The sequence below is a fragment of the Rattus norvegicus genome, chromosome 8, assembly GCF_021556685.1.
Source record: "Rattus norvegicus strain SHRSP/BbbUtx chromosome 8, alternate assembly SHRSP_T2T, whole genome shotgun sequence".
In the NCBI taxonomy this organism is placed as follows: Eukaryota; Metazoa; Chordata; class Mammalia; order Rodentia; family Muridae; genus Rattus; species Rattus norvegicus.
The window spans coordinates 104,533,906-104,554,535 of record NC_141541.1 but is presented as its reverse complement, the minus strand read 5'-3'; the positions used below and the strand labels follow the sequence as shown (position 1 = coordinate 104,554,535).

The 20,630-nt window shown below is 44.3% G+C and overlaps 2 protein-coding genes across 30 annotated transcripts in view; both read right to left on the bottom strand.

Annotated features, from left to right (window-relative positions):
* The window catches only part of Tfdp2 (transcription factor Dp-2), a 141,137-nt gene extending 138,691 nt beyond the window's left edge, over positions 1-2,446 (bottom strand). For 18 of the 22 annotated variants that reach the window (XM_087561258.1, XM_087561260.1, XM_087561287.1 and 15 more), the window contains exon 1: positions 2,164-2,446. The gene's annotated coding sequence lies outside the window, so the exon portion shown is untranslated. 22 annotated transcript variants of the gene reach the window in all.
* Positions 2,447-8,856: 6,410 nt separating this feature from the next.
* Gk5 (glycerol kinase 5) overlaps positions 8,857-20,630 on the bottom strand; it is a 70,594-nt gene continuing 58,820 nt past the window's right edge. Inside the window, exons 15-18 of one of the 8 annotated variants that reach the window (XM_087563124.1) lie at positions 19,944-20,077; positions 17,138-17,223; positions 13,599-13,627; positions 8,857-11,350 (exon numbers count right to left, since the gene is read on the bottom strand). In XM_087563124.1, coding sequence (XP_087419250.1) covers positions 13,613-13,627; positions 17,138-17,223; positions 19,944-20,077 — 235 coding nt within the window. In that variant the 3' untranslated portion in view covers positions 8,857-11,350; positions 13,599-13,612. 8 annotated transcript variants of the gene reach the window in all.

The window sequence follows — 20,630 nt, the reverse complement described above, 5'->3', positions numbered from 1 at the left end:
ACAGGTTAAAATGGAAAGGAGAAAAGTAGTGAAAAGCAAGTATATTTGGTTTTTGGGGGGTTGTTAGTTTGTCTGGAGGAAGGCACAGGTGTGGATCGGTCAGAGGATAACGTTCAGGATGACTTCTGTCCATCCACCCTGTGGGTCCCTGACACAGAGATAAGGTCCAAAGGCTTGGCGACAAGCACCTTACACACTGAACCATCTCACCAGCCCCAATTTATATTTAATCATCTTTAAAATCCTGACGAACCGCCAACCTGGTTTCTTCTGAGATCCATTATGATACACCAAAGTAAGTCTGAAAGATGAAGAGAGGAGTGCACAGCCTATTTCGAGGGGAAGTTCTGTTATAGCTCTTTTATATTTCTGGTGCTGGACATCCGATCTAGGGTTTAGGTAATTACCCTACCACTGAGCTATGCCCGGCCCTCCAGCTGTACTGGGAGCTCATAGCTTAGTAAAGAATTTTGGCTGCAAGGGTAATATTTGCACATGCCAAGGACTACACATTCACAAGGGTAGAGGGCAGGGAATTATGGTCACAAAATAGTAATATGAATAATTAGAACTACTTTACCTCTTAAATAAAGAGCCTGTAATTAAGGCCACTGAAAAGCTTGATAAATCTTGGGACTTTCTTAACAAATGTTAAGTGCTACATCCCTGGATCTGCAACCACTTGCCAGCTCTGTGCTGCAGCCACCATGGCTGCCATAAAGCTAAGCTAGTTCCAGGCACAAGATGTTCTAAAACTAAGTCGGCCAGAGCCAGTACACAAGCGCGACAGAGCCTGGGGTCTGGCCGTCGACTTTATCTCCTGATGCAATTTGAGAACGGATGCTTACATGAATTCTAGCAATGGGATAGTGGGAAAACTTTAGTAAATTGTTAAGAAAACCAGTAACTGGAAAAGGCAAAATGCAAAATAAACATCTTATACTCAACATTGAATTCTGCCACACTGAAAAATAAATAACTTGAGCCATATTGCCTAGTTATGAGGATTTCAAACCATTAAGAGAACAGAAAACCAATGACCCAGAAAAAAAAATCTAAGTCAAACGGAACACAGAAGCTGACTCTGTAGAGGGGTGTCTTCTAACCTGTGGGTCATGACCCCTCGGGAAGGGGGGTCATTCTTGCCTAAGACCATGGGAAAAACTATTTACATTACAATTCATAACAGTAGCAACATTACAGAAATACTTTTATGGTTGGGGGTCCAGTCACAGCATTAGGAAGGTTGAGAACCACTGACCTAGAGGAGGCAGGATAAGGGGTTGGAGCTCCTTGAGATAGAAGGAGGGAAGACAGAAGGCTCAAAGGCACTTTCAACAACTGCTGTGAAGAATGGACCTCTCAACTGTTTCTGGTTTATTGGAACTTCTGTTGCTGCAGTGTTGAGAATCAAACCAGGTCTTTAGGAATGCTAAATAAACATTTTGCCAGGCCAGGCTACACTCCTGGTAACTATTTCAACAGAAAAGGTGAAACAACAAGGGGTTCAGAGTCTCATCTAGCATCCAGGGTTAAGTTGTGCATTTAGTAGAAATGAGCTTTGTTTCGTATGCATTAGACCTTTTGCTTCTCCCAACACCCTCCCCCTCCTCGAAAAGGCAGATCTGGTTCACAGATGAATAAATTGAGCCCACACAAAGCACCGGAACACAGGCGAGTGTCCACGCACTTCACTGTGCCATCTCTCTCGGCGGGAGCCCACAGACACTTTCCCGCTGCTCTGTGCACAGCAACCATGGCCTTGTGCAGAATTCCTCCAAGAACTCGGACCCAGAAAGTAACCTCTACTTGAAAGGAAAAGTTCTCTCGGGGAACCTGGGGGTCTTCCAGGTAGGGAGAGCTTTGGAACTCTGAAAAGCACTCCGCAGAAACAGATCGGAGGTTTGTGGAACACGAAGCAAGGAGGAAAAGTCAGAAGACCTGAAGCCGAAGTCAGCCCTTGCCCTTCCCGATCCCTGGTGATGGCGAGCCCGCGGGCTCGGGAGCCTCATCAGGTATTCGGGGGTTGCTTGGCTGAGCTGCAGAGAAACCCTGAGGACAAGCTGCGACTCCCGAGACAGGGCAGGGAGGGCCGGTCGGCGGGGGCCACGCCCGGTCCAAAGGCCCCTGGCTTGCAGGCCCGCGCCCTTTCCCGGACCTTACCGCAGCTCGTTGCAGAGAGGCCGGAGGTCCACACAGCCCTCGGCCCACTCCGGGGGGGAGACGCTTCTTCGCAAGCCGCCGTTCCTCAAGGCAGAGCCAGGTCGGATCGGAGCGAGCTCACGCCCGCGCAGCCGCGGTCTTCGCGCGCGTCGGAAGCCTGCAGTGCAGGAAGGGTCAAGGCGCGCCCCGCGTGCCAGGCAGCGACGGTCGCACAGCCCAGCGCGCCCGACGCCGTCCGCCCTCAGCGACACGGCCGCGGCGCCGCTTCCCCCGCGCTCGCTTTGGCGGCGGAGCAGCACGGTACCGGCCGATTGGCCCTCGGGTGGCGTGACGCGCGCCGACGCTCCCCACCGATAGGCCGGGCCGCGGTGCGTGTAGGGAGTAAACAAAACCCGCCCCCAGGCTCGCCACCGGGACAAGAGGCGGAGGTGGGCGGCGGGCTTGCGGGAGCTTGCTCTGGCCCTTTGACCTCCAAAACGGCTCTTGGCTAGGAGCCGCCCTGAGACTCTGCCTACAGCTCGTCCCCTTCTACCTAGAGGACGGCCAGGCAGCCTGCCTTTCCCTCCACCAGTTCAGCTCCTCACCTCACCTCCGCCCAACACCTCACTTCGAAGCTCTGGAGTGTGGTTCTCTGTGGCATCCCATCTCTCTTAAGAAGACGGGAACTAGGGTCCTTACGTCTCGGCCATGGACATTTAATGGGTCACTACTCCAGAATATCCGGAAGGCAGATGGATAACAGTGCCCCTGAGGCTGGCCACTCGTGGACCAATGAGGAGGTGATCATGCTTCAATTCCCAGGAAAGGGTAGCTATAAATTAAGGCCTGATGCCCTCGATCACATCGAAGTTGAACAGAAAAAGTTGGAGGCACACATTCTCAAATACCTGGTCATTTATTAAGTAATTCAAGTTGGCTTAGTGGATCGTGTCTTTAATCCCAGCACTCCGGGAGCAGACACTAGCAAATCTCTGAGTCTGAGGCCAGCCTAGTCAACAAATGATTTCTGAGCCAGCAAGGGCTAGACACTTAGACCCTGACCACGCCCCTCCCAGAAAAAGGTGTTTTGCCCTTTAAGTTCATGGATCCTGTCTGAGCCGTAGCTACTGTGGAAGTTTGGAAGTAAGATAAGAGAATCCGACTTTAAAATGATACTTTGATTTTTTTTTTCATTTTAATTTCTTCATAGCTCTATGAGCCAAATACTACTTGTGATGCTGGGGACGTGTTTACAAAAGAGACTAAAATTCTTGGCATTATTGAGCTTATGTTCCAATGAGGTGGAAAAGATGCTACTCAAAATACTAAAAAACAAAACAAAACAAAAACAAAAACAAAAAAAAACAGCAGGCAAAAACAGAAGTTCAAGGCCATCTTCAGCTACAAAGCCAATACTGATAGCCTGACTGGCCTACATGAGGCCGTATTTCATAAAACCAGGCCCCAAAAACAAAACTACTACATTTCAAATTGGTTCGGGTTATAAAAACAAAGTAAGCCCAGAAGGCCAGTAGTGTGATATGGGGAAACAACTCCGAGAGGGTGCTATTGACGTAAATACCCACCCAGAGTGTCAGCACATGCTTCTGGGAGGCAGAATCAGGAGTTTAGAACAACCAGGTCTACATGAGATCTTTTCTCAAAAACAATACACACACACACACACACACACACACACACACACACACACATGTATATGATATATATCATATACATATACATATATATGTGTATATTTACATACATACATATAACAATGAAATTCTTTCTCAAAAAATGATGATGTGGGGGTTGGGGATTTAGCTCAGTGGTAGAGCGCTTACCTAGGAAGCGCAAGGCCCTGGGTTCGGTCCCCAGCTCCGAAAAAAAGAACCAAAAAAAAAAAAAAAATCAGTGTGACATAAATAAATCTTTACTTCAATCCAGTGGAGAAAAAATATGAAGCACTTCAACCCAACATGTACGGCCACAAGAGAAGCAGGCACATTGAATGTTTGGGCTAATGTGGAGAAAAGAGTGCCCAGAATCTCATTACCTGTCAAGTGAACACTACATGTCCATGCTGGGACGAGAGGGAATGCAAAAGAGATCAAAGGACAACTTGCAGGAACTGGTTCTTGTCTTCTGCCACGTGGGTCTTGGGGACTAGCATAGTGTTTTCAGGTTTGGCAATAAATGGCTTTACCCTCTGATCCATCTTGCCATATTCCCTTAAACTCTTTGTAAAGCGAAAACTTGAAGACAAAAATTAATTTGAACCAGTCACAGTGGTACATACCGTTAGTCCCAGCACTTGGGAGGCAGAGACATGGAGGTCTCTGTGAGGTTCAGGCAAGCCTGGTTTACACATTGAATATGCATAAGGAATCACGTCTCGAGAAGCAAAACAACAACAAGAACAAACCCTAAGGTGAACAATATGAAGTTACTATATGGTTTGGTGTGCACTTGGAAGAGTTAGCATGAGACATGCAGTGCACACAGTTAATGTTCAATAAGTAAGACAGTTGTCACTCTTTAGCGTTGCCTTTGGAAGAGAGCACTTGAAAGTCCACAGTCTCTTCCAAGGCCCCACAGTAGAAGGCTTCAAATTTTCCATACCCTAGTTTGATCTAGCTGTGAATTTCCATGACCTAATGAGGGTATGCTGTAGAAGACAAGTAAAAACTGGTTTCACAGCAGGCCAAAAATTCAGAACAAGGAAGAACAGCTTGGGTTTGAAGCCAGAGACTGAAAGTTCTCTGGTACAGAATAAATTGAGTTGCTCCGGGGATGAAAATTCATGTAAATCAATTTTTCATTCCCACTCATAGTTTCAATTTAGCAATGCGCACAAAGAGCTTTCTGTCTCACTTCTCATCTCCCCCATTAAGGGATCCTGTTTCCTTTGAAAAAAGAAATTAAGTCTTTTCCATCTCCAATGCCAGAGAATAGATGTCTCAACTTCGGTGGTATATTTACTGACTCAGCACTTATTAGGCGCTTACTGTGTGCCAACCACTGTGCACGGCTCCGAAGCACCAGCATAAATGTCTCAAAAGCTGATAAATACTATCTCACGAGCTTACAACAATCCCTCAGCTCACCCAGTTAATTGTATATCCTATCCGATAAACTTAACTTACTCCAAAAAGGAAATTCTTGACTGACTACCACCAGCTCTCTCCCCACAAGATTTTGTCTGCCTTGCTAACATTTATTAAAGCTGCAGTAATTCACTTGGACCTGTAGCCTGTTGGGCTCTAAGTGCCTTCAGAGTCAGAGCGATTCATTTTCAGTGCCATTATTGCTAATATACAGCCACTAGTAGAATATACAATACAGTAAGTATATTCAGAAAGAGAAGCAAAGTATAATGAACCAACCTGGTAAAGCTGTGAGTTCAAAGCTAACCCGAGGTACAGAGTGAATTTAAAAACAACCCTAGAGGTTTAGAAACTCTGTTTTAGGGGCTGGGGATTTAGCTCAGTGGTAGAGCGCTTACCTAGGAAGCGCAAGGCCCTGGGTTCGGTCCCCAGCTCTGAAAAAAAGAACAAAAAAAAAAAAAAAAAAAGAAATTCTGTTTTAAACTGATATTAAAAAAAAAAAAGGCTGTTTATGTACCTCACTGTGGCATACAAGACCCTGGGTTTATATACAGACATATGGGGGACATATACAGGTAAAGCCACCCTTGGTCAGGCCTGGTGGTTCCTGCCTGTCCTGGTGAAGCAGAGGCGGGAAAATCAGGAATTCAAAGCCAGGCTCTATTACACAGTCAGTTCAAGGCCAGCTCGAACGAAGGAAACATGACTCAAAAATAAACACAGGGGCTGGAGAGATGGCTCAGTGGTTAAGAGCAGTGACTGCTTCTCCAGAGGTCCTGAGTTCAATTCCCAGAAACCACATGGTGGCTCAGAACCATCTGTAATGAGATCTGATACCCTCTTCTGGTGTGTCTGAAGACAGCGACAGTGTACTCATATATAATAAAGAAATCTTTAAAATAAACAAACAAACAAACACAAGAGCCAGTGAGATGCCACATGATGTCTTAGGGTTTCTACTGCTGTGATAAAACACCAGGACCAAAGAGCAACTTGGGTAGGAAGAGTTTATTTGGCTTACACCTCCACATTGTAGTCTATCACTGAAGGAAGTCAGGACAGGAACTCACAGGGCAGGAAGCTGGAGGCAGGAGCTGATGCAGAGACCATGGAGGAGTGCTGCTTACTGACTTTCTCCTCATAGCTTGCTCAGCCTGCTTTCTTACAGAACCCAGGGCCACCATCCCACAGATGGCCCCACCCACAATCCCACAGATGGCCCCACCCACAATGAGCTAGACCCTCCCCCATCAATCACTAATTAAGAAAATGTCCTACAGCTGGATCTTATGGAGGTATTTCCTCAATTGAGGTTTCTTCCTTTCAGATGACTCTAGCTGTGTCCGGTTGACATAAAACTAGCCAGGACAATGGGTAAGGCTCTTGCCACACACACCAGATGGCCTGATGAAGGGTTAAATCCCCAGAACTCACAGTGGAAGGAAACAAGAACTCCTGTCTTCTGACCTCCACATGCACATCATAACACACACACACACACACACACACACACACACACACACACACACACACACACACACACACACAGAGAGAGAGAGAGAGAGAGAGAGAGAGAGAGAGAGAGAGAATAAATAAGTAAACTTTTACAAGTCAACCTTCCTCTTGACACTCCCAAGGCAGAGGCAGGTGGATTTCTGTAAGTTCAAGGCCACCCTCGAACTACAGAGTAAGTTCCAGGGCAGCCAAGGATACTCAGAAAAGCCCTGTCTAGAAAAACCAGAAGAAAAGCAGGAGGAGGAAGAGGAGGAGGAGGAAGAAAGTCAACTTTTTTTGTCCCTGTAACAGTACAGGGTAGAATGGACGCCTCATATTTGAAATACAGCTTCGCCCTTGTTCATTTCTGGAAGCTGGAAATTAGGGCAGTAGACCAATTTCAGTTACTCTTCATGAAAGCAAGTTCTTAATTTCACACCTAGTCCTTTTATTTATCTTCTTAAAAAGGATCTCACTCTGTAGCCCAGGCTAGCCTGGAATTCTGCATCCTCTGGCTTCTGTCTCAACTACTTGGAGAATTCAAGTCAAGCCTGGGGCTGACATGGGTCCCTGTCTCAAAAAGAAATAAATAAAAAAAATTATGTATAAATACTCTTGCTGATGAACGTTTGGGTTTTCACCTTCCCCCCCTCCTATTTTAATGCTCTGAATCTCTTTATACATGTCTCTTGCATTTGTAAAAACGTCTTTAGAGTTTTAGATCTTCAGAGAGTGAGAGTCAAAATATTTAACCACTAGCAGCGCAGAGATCTAAGTTTGTCTTCTGCAAACACTGTGACCAAAGAAAAAATCTTTTTTAAAAGAATTTTATTGTGTGTGTGGTATATGCACGCAAGTGTGAGCAGGCATGTTCCTCTACATGTACCAGTGCAGGCCAGAAGGCAACACTGGATATATTTCTGTGTTATTTTTGAGGACAACTCTCTCACTGAACCTGGAGCTTGCCACTTGGCTAGGCTGCCTGACTGGCCAGCCAGCACAACGCTGGCAAACACCTGTCTGGGCCCACTTCCTGACACATAGTTGTCTGCAGCCTCACCCAGTGTTTTTCACAGGGATACTAGAGATAGAACTCAAGTAGGTCTCATGCTTACATAGCAAGCACTTTACCATACTGAGTCATCTTCCCAGTCCCCTACAAAAACAACTTCTTTTTTTTTTGAAACAAAGTCTCACAATGTAACCACAGCTGTCCTGAACTCCTTTATGTAAGTAGTCAAAGCTAGGCTTCTTCTACTCAAAGACCTGCCAGTTTCCACATCCCGAGTGCTGGGACTGAAGGTGTGTGTCACTGGGCCCTGCTTGTCATAAACTGTGACATTCTGGAGGTTTATCTGGGGATATAGCTACAAAGAACAAGACTGGGGAATAGCTAGGAAAAGTCAATCCAGGGATGTTACTAATATAGTCACTGCTGGAGGCTACTGAGCCTCGATCTCATGGAGACTGTGTGAACCCCTTGTGGCCCCCAGCTCCATTCTCACAGTTACCCAACATGTCAACCCTCCACGACATTCATATTTGACCTAGGTGGAAATGCTAGAGTGGGTTCAGACACACACCATGCTCACCTTACAATGCTATAGAAGCTCTTTACCACACACAGTACCACACCAGTAATCCAAGCATGTGGGATTCAAAGTCATGAATTAAATATCTAAGACTCAGTCTTAATTAAATTAATAAAATACAACCTAAACGTAACACCCGGGAACTTTATTAAAATAACGAATTTTATTCTTGAATTTTAAATTTTCTGTGTGTCTGTGTATGTGTGTTGTGATACTGGGGATTAAACCTAAAAACTCACAAATACTAGGTATATCTACACACACACACACACACACACACACACACTTTTTGTCTTTTGTTTTTTGAGATATGGCTCTAGCTAGCCTGGAAGTTGCCATGTAGACCAGGCTGGCTTCAAACTCAGCGAGAGCTGGTTGCCTCTGTCTCCTGAGTGCTGGGGTTCAAGGCGTACCCCACCATGCCCAGTCTATACAGACACATTCAAACATGGAAGCAACAATTAATGGATCAACAATTAATGTCAATTCCTGTTGCTGACAGAACACTAGACAAAAACAATGCAGGGAGAAGGGGTTTATTTTGTTCACAATTTCAGGTTACAGAGCATCATTTTGGGGAAATCAAGGCAGCAGGTACACCCAGCCACTAGTGAGATTACATCCAGAGTTGACTGACAGTGGAGGAGTCTCGATAGCTCAGGGGTTAGGAGTGCTTTCTGTTCTTGAAGATGACCTGAGTTATGTTCCTAGCACCCACATAGTGATGGTCACAACGGATCTGGGATGCCCTCATCTGGCTTCCAAGGGCACCTTCCTTGAACACGTATGGCGTACACATACACATAAATAAAAATAAATCTTTAAGGCATGCTCACAAGTCAACCTGATCTAGAGAGTTCTAGATAGATCAGTCCTAGATAATGTCTTCCTATCTCTATAATGGCTCTGTGTCCGTCCTCCTCATTAGACTGTTGCTTTGAAAACACAATATTTCTTCCTTTCCTCGAAGATCTCTGTGTTTATCATGATCCAAATGTCCCACAGGGCTTCTCAACCTGTGGGTCTCGATGTTTACACTGTGATTCATAACACAAAATTACAGTTATGGGGGTTGGGGATTTGGCTCAGTGGTAGAGCGCTTACCTAGGAAGCGCAAGGTCCTGGGTTCAGTCCCCAGCCCCGGAAAAAAAACAAAAAACAAAAAACAAAAATACAGTTATGAAGTAGTAATGAAAATAATGTTATGGTTGGGGGACACTACAATACAAGGATCTCTGTTAAAGGGAAGGTTGAGAACCACTGCACTACAGAACAATACCATGGGCTCAGAGAGAAGAGAGATGGCATTCTGGTTAGGGAACCTGCCTAGGTGATCTGGCTGAATCTTCCACCACTCTGTTGTCTCTATGTATTTGAGCTCAAAGCAACAAAGCAACAAAGGAGATACACCCAACTAAAGTGACTTTGGTTGACAGCATTGACAGGAGTCATGCATTGTTTCATGGTAGTTTCCCAAATATTTTAAATTGTTGTTTACAGAGGGATTGTAAAATCTGTAGGACTAATTCTATTATACTAATATATCAAATTACATTTTTTCAGTTATTTATATAACCTTTCTAAATACTTTTACAGTAGTATAGCTTTTCAACAACTCATATCCCCAATCACAAAGAATAGATCATCTTCTCTGGTAATTTCCTTTGTGCAAGAATGTAGACTATAGGGGCTGGAAAGATGGCTCAAGGTTAAGAACACTGGCTGCTCTTCCAGAGGACCCTGGTTCAATTCCCAGCACCCACATGGCAGCTCACAACCATATGTAACTCCTGTTACAGGGGATCTGATGCCCTCACACACACAAACATACAGTCAAATCACCAATGTAGATAAAATGAAAATAATTTTTTTTTTACAAAGCCATGCATGATGGCTCATCCCTGTAATCATAACAGAGAATGAAACAGTGCCAGCCTGGGCTTCATACTCAGTTTAAGGTCAGTCTGGGCTACAGAGTGAGAACCAGTCTCAAAAACAAAAAAGAAAACAAAATGGAATCCAAATCTATAAACTGAAATAAATCAAAAAATATTCTGGAGGGACAGTTCAGCTCATAAAGAGCTTGCCACGAAAGCCTGGGAATCTGACTTTCATTCTCAGATACAAGGTAAGTTTAAAAAGCACATGCAGCAATCCTGTCACTGGGGAGACAGAGGAAGAATAGGGAGTTCAAGGTCATCCTCAGCTACTTAGGATATTAGAGGTTAATCAAATATTTGAGGATAGGTTTGAGGATATTTAGGCTATTTAAGAGTGTCTTAAAAAGGCATGGGTGCTAGTGAGCCTGCTCCGGAGGAGTGAGACCGGAGAGCTGACCCTGCCTCCTGCACATGGCTGCATTGGGCGGCCAAGACAGGCCAGGCTGGAGAGCTCCCCTGGTGGTGCAGATAAGGGAGAGCCTCACACTGACCAGCTGGGCTGCTACCCAGACCTCGAGTCGGGGCTCTGATTTGGCCCACCCCCCAAATCTCTATCATTTGCTAACAGTGGGCATGTGTTAGCTGATCCACGGCTACAGAATCTCCATGGCGTAAGGCGGCAACAGAATAATCAGGAGGAGTTTCAGTGAGGATGCAATATTGATGGTGTCACGGGAGCCAGAGATCTCGGGCCAGACTAATGACTCCTTGCAATGGACATTTGCAAGTGAAGATGTGTGGACAGAGGGATAGACTGTGGGACACACTGTGACACACAACAGCTTCCACCACAATGAGGTGAGGCAGACTGGGGTGCATTATGTGAAACTGAAACTCACAAGGAATCAATAAAAAGTTTAATAATAATAATAATAATAGAATGTCTTAAATGGGCCATGAGATGGGTGTGTGTGTGTGTGTGTGTGTGTGTGTGTGTGTGTGTGTGTATGTATATGTGTGTGCATGCCTTTGATCCTAGCACTCAGGAGACAGAGGCAGGCAGATCGCTTTGAGTTTGAGGCCAGCCTGGTCTACAGAACAAGTTCCAGGACAGCCAGAGCTTCATGGAGACACCCTGTCTTGAAAAAAAACAACAAAACAAACACAGAAAAAAGAATGTTAAAAAAAACCAATATGCATATGAAAAGCATTTCTATTGATGATTTCATCTTTAATTTTATTAAAGATCTACAAAATGGTTTATGACAGTCTCAATAACTTTAATAAAACCAACATACATAATAATAGAGAAATAAGATCATAAATTTACTAATACATGAGAATTCAAATCTATACTTATCCATCTTTGATAATTTTCCATAAAATCATTCTGAACCCTTACATAAATCATACCATTGCACAGAGTTAGAAACATGATGATTGCTATAAAGTACGTGTCCGGAGACACTACAGGACATCTTAAGTAAAGTCACCTTGTTTTAGTTTTCTTCACAGCATGAGCCCCGCACTGTGTAATGAGCACAGAAGTAAAAGCCCTTCTGCTAGGCACATCGTAAGACAAAGTTCAAGATGCTATAAAATTTTGCCTTAAATGACTTGAAAAAAATCCTATTTAATGACTTCTGAAGTCTGATATTATGTTTAAAACTTTATTAAAAGATGTGGCTCATTTAGTAAACAATCCAATTGGCAAACTGACAAAGACATGAACAGGGATGTAAAAGAGGACGGCAATCAGATGCAAAAAGCACATGAAATAATCAACACCATCAAATGCTGGTGAGAGAGCAGAGACTGGGCCACTCACACACGGGTGGAGGGCAGACATAAAACGGAGCAGCCGCTCTCTGTGGAGGCTCGGTCCCTTTCCATCTTGTACCTCTGGGGACCAAACCTAGGGCACTGGGCACACTATACAAGCACCATCACCCATCTACCAACCATTTGAGCTCCCACATCAGTTTTCCCTAAGCGATCCCAATGGCCATCTGCATATGTGGGAAACAGAGGGCAGAGAGGCTGTGAGACTAGGATCACGGGACTTCAGAATGGTCTTATTCTGAAGCCGCTTCCAGGCTTTGGATTCCCAATCAGGGGAATCTTAAAGATTCAGGGGTGTGCCTGAAACTTCTTACCATTACCTGAAAAAGCACAATCTAAACTTCTAAAAGGATTCAGCATCCCTCGAGTTGGTCTGAGCCTTCTTTTTGGGTGACCGTAGACTCAAAATTATTTCTCCTCAAAGAACTGAAAAGTCTTGCCAGCCTTGAGCTGTACTAGTTTACGTTGATAAGCAGTGCCCAAATGGAGGCACAGTGGCTCTGACAGATCTTTAATACCAGCACTCGGGAGGGAGAGTCAGAGCTACATAAGTGAGACACCGTCTCAAAAAAACAAAACAAAACAAAACAAAAAACCTTAAAAGACAAAACACACACACACAAACAAAACAAAAACACTGGTCCCCAGTATAGGTGTTAGGCTTATTTAAGGGGCTACTTCTGAGGTTTCTTCTATAGCACCGGAGTGTTGGGCCCTCTTTAAATACAAGGCTAGCTAGCTGCAGTCTAATATATAAGAAAACCTGTGGATGAAAGTTTCAAGTATACCTTAAAAAGTTAAAAGTAACGGGGCATGTTTAGCATGCTCCAGACTCTAGGGTGAGTTCCCAGACCAGCAAAATGAAGCTGCTCTACCCATGTGTATCTGTGGATGTAGAACTCTACAAAAATATATCTGAAAATACACAAACGTGACATTTTTTTTTTACAATAAACACCATGCCTCTAGCTGCAAATATCTTCCTTTTGGACAAGTAGAAGGTACTATCAATAAATGTAAGATCGAAGATAAATGTGAAGTAAAAATCCATCCACGGGCAAGAAGGCACAGTGTTGAAGTTCTGGCAAACATGGCTTTGGCTTCAGGAAGCATCAGATCTAGTGAAGGTTTGGACAGTGGTCCTTTCCTTGTTCAGAGATAAAAACTGAAGCAAAGCCAGGCTTGGGACTCAAACCTGTAATCTCGGCACCCAGGAGGCTGAGGCAGGAGCACTGCCATGAGGCCCAGCAAGACCCTGTCTCAGAAGACCAGGGGCAGGAATGATGATCTACAGGATATAGCTGTCCTATCATGAGGCCAGATGTCCACTGATTGTGAACACACAGGAGTAGAGCTGAGGTACATAAGTACTAGAGAGACTTAGAGGTGGGCATGTACCTCACTCAGTAGTAGAATGGCTGCCTATCAAGCTCAAGACTGTAGGTTTGATCCATCTTCAGAGGTGATGGGTAAGGGACATAAACAGCCAACTCTTTTTCTTAATTACCGAGCAAAACAGAAACCGCGCTTTAGGATATTACCTACTCTTCCATTGTTAAGAATTCATTTCCTAGGAGAAAACAATGCACAGAATATTGGAAATGCTACTATATTCACCAAATCCTCATTTTTATTCTAACAGTTCCCACCACTGGTTCTCAAATGACAAAGATTTTTGCCTCCCAGGATGGTTAATGTTGGCAGGCATTTGGGGCCATAAAACGCAGGGGGACGCTCACCAGTGGAGGCCAGGGATGCTGCCAAGCATCCCCATGTGCAGCCTAGCATCCCACAGCCAAGTCAGATCCAGTTTGAAATGTCAATGTTGCAAGGTATGGTGTGGCACAGGCCTTTAACCCCAAAACTCAGGAGGCAGAGGCAGGCAGAGTTCTGTGAGTATGGAGACAACCTGGTCTACATAGTGAGTTCCAGGACAGCCAGGGCTACACATTGAGACCCTGTCACAAAAACAAAACAAAAATCAGTGCTGACACTGAGAAACCATAGCACTGATAGATACTCGAAGATCAGTAGGTTGTAGATAATGCAGTTAGTACCGCTCTAAGACAGGCCTCACAGGAACACTGTTCTTAGTGAGTTTGATGAGACCTCTTAAAATGACGGGAAGGTCTATAAGGGGAAAAGAAAACATGCTAAGAAATATTAGCATATTAAAAATTATTTTCAAAAGGCAGATGAAGGCACAACTGTTTTTGATTAACAACTGTTCCTACAACCTGAAAAGCAAATGACATATTTCTGATTTTACTTAACTATTACAAGAATCACTAAGCCCTATCATTAAGATATGGCCAGAAATACCAGAAAAGCAGATTAGCTTCCAGAACCAGAAAGGAAAAAAAAGTCGACGATGTTTCAATTCAGATGAGACATAAGTTGTTTTTCACAGTATCTGAAGGGTATTTATCCTTCACTCATAGCTGTCAGTTAGGAAGAGCATAGGGAAGGAACGGCAAACAGACCTTTAGTAGCTAACATCACAGTTTAGTCTCTCCCGATACAAAAGGACAGAATTACTTCCTAGGAAACCATGCCTATCAGCAGAACCTATAAAAACAGTCACATAAAGCAGCTTTCACATGACTGATGGGAAAGCCTGCATTGGCCACAGAGCTGTGTATAAACGCTGTCTAAGAGAAAGAAAACGGTATTTTCTACCTAAGATCTGATTTGCTGAGGTGAACAAATATGCCTCTGATAAAAATATTTCCAAACCTTTTAGATTTTGTACTATTACCATGGAGGATGTGTGCACAGCACCATGCACATGTGGAAGTCCTAAGAAAACTCTGGAGTCAGTTTTCTTCCTCTACCTGTACACAAGTTCCTTCTGGGGACTGAACTCAGGTTGGCAAGTCTATATGACAGCACTTTTACCTGCCGAGACACCTTGTTGGCTTGTCTCCAAAGGTTAATGGAATTAACAAAGCTACATGTTTGTTATGTTTCCATTAAAAAACTTTTTTAACAATGGAAGCGACGGGGTTGGGGATTTAGCTCAGTGAGTGGTAGAGCGCTTGCCTAGGAAGCGCAAGGCCCTGGGTTCGATCCCCAGCTCCAAAAAAAAGAACCAAAAAAAAAAAAAAATGGAAAAACAATGGAAACCACTGGGAGCCCAATAATTTGCAGGAAACACAATGTACATGTTATTCTAGAATAACTGACTCCCAAATGGGCATATGATAGGAGCAGCAACATTCCCTCCAACAGTTGCTCCTTTAGTGACATAATTATGTAATAGATTGTTCTAGAACAGTAGCACTTTCACGTGACATTGACCAAGATGGCAGCAAGTTCATGCACACTCCCGTGGAGGGAGGGGCAAGAGAGTTTAGTAAAGGAGGCTGGAGTACTGTCAAGTGCCTCAGGACAATTTTATACCCAGTCTGAGGCTTCTCTCTACTGACTCCTCAACCTGCTTCCAGCCATGAAGTTTCATAACGCGGCACTGCCGCTCAGTGGCTGACTGGTTTACAGCAATCGTCACCAAGCACACATTCCATCACCTCATCAACCAGCCTCTGTTATCTCTCAGAGGGGAGTAGGACAAACACCAAAAGCCACATCAGGTAACTCATGAAGGCAATTCTTAAGTTACCAATAACCTAGGGTGCTTCAAAGTTAACTGTGATGGCAAAGTAAACTCCAACAATCCTGGCACCTTGGCGGACTAAGTCAAGAGAAGCTGGAGTTTTAGTTTAGCCTGAGCTACTTAATGAGATTCTGTTGACAAAAACAAAAAACAAACAAAAAACCAACCCCCCCCCCAAAAAAAACTAACAGTAAGTAAACTCTTTCAAGTAGGCACTTTTTAAAAAGAGACATTTATGCAAGCATTTCAACAAGTCAAGAAAAATAAAGAACCAGAAAGAAAGATTTACATGAACTGCTTGCATTTCATAAAAATAGAATGTTACACAGAACTCTGAAGGCTAAAGCAGGGGGCTCGAGTGTTAGAAACCAGCATGGGGGGCTGGGGATTTAGCTCAGTGGTAGAGCGCTTACCTAGGAAGCGCAAGGCCCTGGGTTCGGTCCCCAGCTCCGAAAAAAAGAACCAAAAAAAAAAAAAAGAAACCAGCATGGGTTAGACAGCGAGATCGTCTCTCGAACACAGTATTTTCAAAGACAGGGTCTCACTGTATCACCCAGATGGCCTGGACTCCCTGCACTGTCTGGATAGGCTCCAAGCTCACGTTCCCCCAGCCTCAGCCACCATTAGCCTCCATGGCCTCTTCAGTCCGCTAACTAGGATGTGTTTCCCAATGGATGCTGAGTGCCCATCTATGCATGATGGTGCCTGCCTATAATCCCAGAATCTGAGAGGTGAGGCAGGAGAACTCAAGTTTCAAGCCAGCCTGGGGCTGTAAACTCTGTACCCTAACAAAAACAACGAAACAGAACAGAGTTTGGCTGTGCAAGGAAGAACTAAGGCAGCGTCTCTATGCACAACACAGGAACGTTCGGACTAAAGAGGCCGCTGAGGAGTACCGTCAGAGCTCATACCAGGTGACACAACACCATGGCTTTACACATAAGACGTTTTCTCAAGTACCCCTCCTTTTTAGCTATGTGAATTTCAAATAGCCCTCTTGACTCTAAATTAAGAAAACATTTCATCATTTTTAACAATGTGATGGTGCCTGACCTGAACCATTAGAGTAAATGACTATGACCTATGTGCCACTGACCCTGTATAAAAAGAGAGGACCCACAACTATTGAAATGCAGTTGGGAGTGGACAATGTCCTTCTGAAAACACTAGAAGAAAGAAGACACAATCTTGAGGTGTTGCTGCCTAAAACTTTCATGAAGATTTGGATTTAAAAAATAGGAAGTATTTTCTGTGAGTTTTCTTTTTTAAAGAGCCAGGCTTCTTCTCTTAGCTCGTAAGGCTGTTTCACATCTTCTCTTGGCCACAGTCCTACGGTGATCACTGAGCCTCTCCCATCGGCACATCCTGTCACCCGGCCTGCAGGTTTCCCTCAGCTCTTTGGGGTTACGTCTTGTTATACCAATTCATAGAGCGCTTCACGGCTTTCACCCAGTTTTCCATATTCACCTCATATTCCTGCCACTTCCTCTGAGGCTTGAAAACCATCTCACTTTGCCTCAGCTTCTGTAGCTCCTCCTTGTCTGCCCAAAACCCTACAGATGAAAAAAAAATTCTCAAAATGTAAGGCAAACAATGGGTTTGTGAAATGCATCCATCAGCATGAGCGCTGTGTCGAGAAGAACGACTAGTCTCTCAAACACAGTCCAAACGCTTGTTGCCTGGGAAGTTCACGCATGACCAAATAAATACCCTAGGGAACAGATACACTAGGATTTTAAAAGAATACCTTGCACTGAGTGGAGGGGGCCCACACCTTAAATCTCAGCACTCAGAAGCACAGGCAGGTGGAGTTCTGTGAGTTCCAGGACAGCCTGGTCTACAGATGGAGTTCCAGGACAGCCAGGGCTACACAGAGAAACCCTGTCACGAAAAAGTTTTTTTTTTCTTGCTTCTTTTTTTTTTTAAAGATTTATTTATTTAATGTATGTGAGTACACTGTATCTTCAGACACACCAGAAAAGGGCATCAGATCCCATTACAGATGGTTGTGAGCACCATGTGGTTGCTGGGACTTGAACTCAGGACCTCTGGAAGAGCAGTCAGTGCTCTTAACCACTGAGCCATTTCTCCAGCCCTTTTTCTTGCTTCTTAATCTTAGTTTTATTTTTGAATGACATCATAACAGTTTTTGTTTATATTGGTGTTGAACAGAGAGCTTCAGATACAACAGCCAAGTATTGTCATTGATACACACATGCATACACATGCGCACACACGCACACACCTACGACCCTCTTTCAACTTCATTTTGTGATGGGGATCACTAAAAAGTTCTTTTTCAAACTGTTTTGTACAAGTTATTTAAATTCCAATCCAAAATAAAACCTAGCATATATTGTTTTTCTGGAAAGACAATTTTTAATCCATAATATAAAGTGCACAAAGAATTCAAAGAATTCATTTGAAACTATATCACAACCTCAAATGGTAAGGTGGGTCAGGAAGCTCACTATTCAAATACCTATTTATTTATTTATTTATTTATTTATTTATTTATTTATTTACTTGGTTGGTTGGTTGGTTGGTTGGTTGGTTGGCTGGCTGGCTGGCTGGCTGGTTGGTTGGTTGGTTGGTTGGTTTTTTTGAGAGAGGGTTTCTCTGGGTAGCCTTGGCTGTCCTAGAACTCATTACGTACATCAGGCTGGCCTCGAACTCAAGAGATTTACCTGCATTTATGCCCCATCCTCCCCCCAGAGCAAGGCTCAACCTCAAGTATCTCTTACCAATAGCAAAATATTTTAGATGACACATATTTGTGTGTGTGTGTGTGTGTGTGTGTGTGTGTGTGTACATGTGTGCACACACACGTGTATTTTTAGACAGGACCCGTGCTGCTGGTTGGCCTGGAATTATTAATTCTCCTGCCTCTACCTCCTGAGCTGGAATCACAGACAGGCATTTGATAACACACCTAACATAAAATTCTGTTAGAAGCTCAGGTCACTGCTGCCTCTTCTGGAACTGATACCCTTGTGGCTTCAAACCATCGATCTTTGAGGGTTTATCACAGATCTGACCACTTCTTGCACCTGTTTGATCACACAGAGACCAGAGACTCTGGCGTTCACCTCTTAACTCCCAGCCATAAGTATCTTGTAGAAGGCGCTCAATGGCTGCAATAAGGAGAAGAATGGCTGGTTTCTTTCTCTCTCTTTTTTTTTTTCCCCTTTTGGTTTTTCAAGACAAGGTTTCTCTGCATAGCCCTGTCTTGGAACTCACTCTGTAAACCAGGCTGGCCTCAAACTCAGAGATCCACCTTCCTCTGCCTCTGCCTCCTGAGTGCTGGAATTAAAGGTGTGCATCATCACCGACCAGCAATGTTCTAAATGGCTGATTTCTAAAAAAAAAAAGATGGGTCTAGTGGCAAACCCATCAAACTACACCTCAATGCATCTGATCTTTTTTCAACTATGCCTCAACTTCTAGGCCTCAAGGTTTACCCCCCCAGGGTCCTTATCTATCGAGAACCCTGTTGGGCTGGGTTAGCCAGAACTTCCTCTCATCACTAAAAATATTTCAGTCATTTTCACCTCTTGGTCCTCAGCCTGATCTCTGGCTCTACACTCTCACTTTTCCTCGTGGCATCCATGCCAAGGGGTAACTACGCTGGTTGTCGGGGACCAGACTGCGGGACTAGGCAAAACTAGAACCCGGCCCTGAGCAGATTCCTGAGAAGGGCTTGACCTTTTCAAAGAACATGTCCCCGGAAGCCTGTTGCCTCATTGTCTAAGGAGAATATCTTGCAGTTTAATGATTCACCTTATGCCCTTGGGCACTTCCCTGTACTCCCCTGCCCTAAGCTTCAGTTCCTGCTTCAATTCCTGCTTCAGAGCTTTAAATGCTGTACATTCCTCTCAATAAACAGACCTTGACAAGGACACTGCTTGGTCTCGCTCCTCTTTCTCGCCCATTCTCCCATAGGTATGGGTCCCCCTCGACCCCCACAAATAACTGGGTCCCCGCTGGTGGGGGCAGCTGGTTACATACTTCAGTGGACTCCCTGAACACCATCTGTCTTACAGTTCTTGTCTTTAACATTGTACTGAGAAGGTTCATCTCAGACCATCCCTCGCTAGAGACTGAAGCAGCTGATATTGAAATGCCCCTCCTTCCCAGTCTTTCTTGTAAAGTTGGGATGGGACGGTAAGGTGTATAACAGAGGTGTAGACACGAGCTTTCCAGATGCTCTCCTTCATTTTGTGAATGAGGATGAGCTCGCAAAAGCATCCCTTTTTATAAAGAGCACACATACCAACAGCAAGGCCAGCCAGAGAGGCTGCACCCAAGCAGGACATGTCGAAGTGGGCAGGTCTGTCTATCTTCTCATTAATCAGGTCTGAAGTCATCTGCATGACAAAAGCATTGTTGCATACACCTCCATCTGCCCTGTGGGAAGCAGGGTGGAACCGAGTTACTATTAGAGCACCATAAACTAGACTCTATGATGTTAACTTTCCAGGGGAGAGGCTAGAAGTTGAACCAGGGCTTTAAAGGAGCTAAGCAGGCCTGTACCACTGAGCTGCCGCCTCAACCCAGCTACGCTTTTATTCTGACTTTAAAATTGTATCACTTGGCGCTGAACTTATGACAAGATCTTTACAACAGAAACAAAACCACAAAGATGTCATAAAGCCCAGGAGGGCCTGGACTCAGGAGTTGAAGAGGCTCCAATTCCCCTGCCCCTGCCTCCCAAGTGCTCCAAAGAGGCACCATGGCTGGTCTATACAATCTTACTGAGTAATCTTGAAATATTTTCTTGTTATTCTTAATTTAGTTTGTTTTTGAGAATTTCACACATCTACATAATTCATATTAACTATTTTCTCCCCTCCCCGTCTCCCACTTCCTGACCGTCTGTCTATCCACTCCCTCCCCTACATGTTTTTTTTCTCATCTCTGTGTCTATCGTCTTGTTTTGTGACCCACTGAGTTTGCGCTC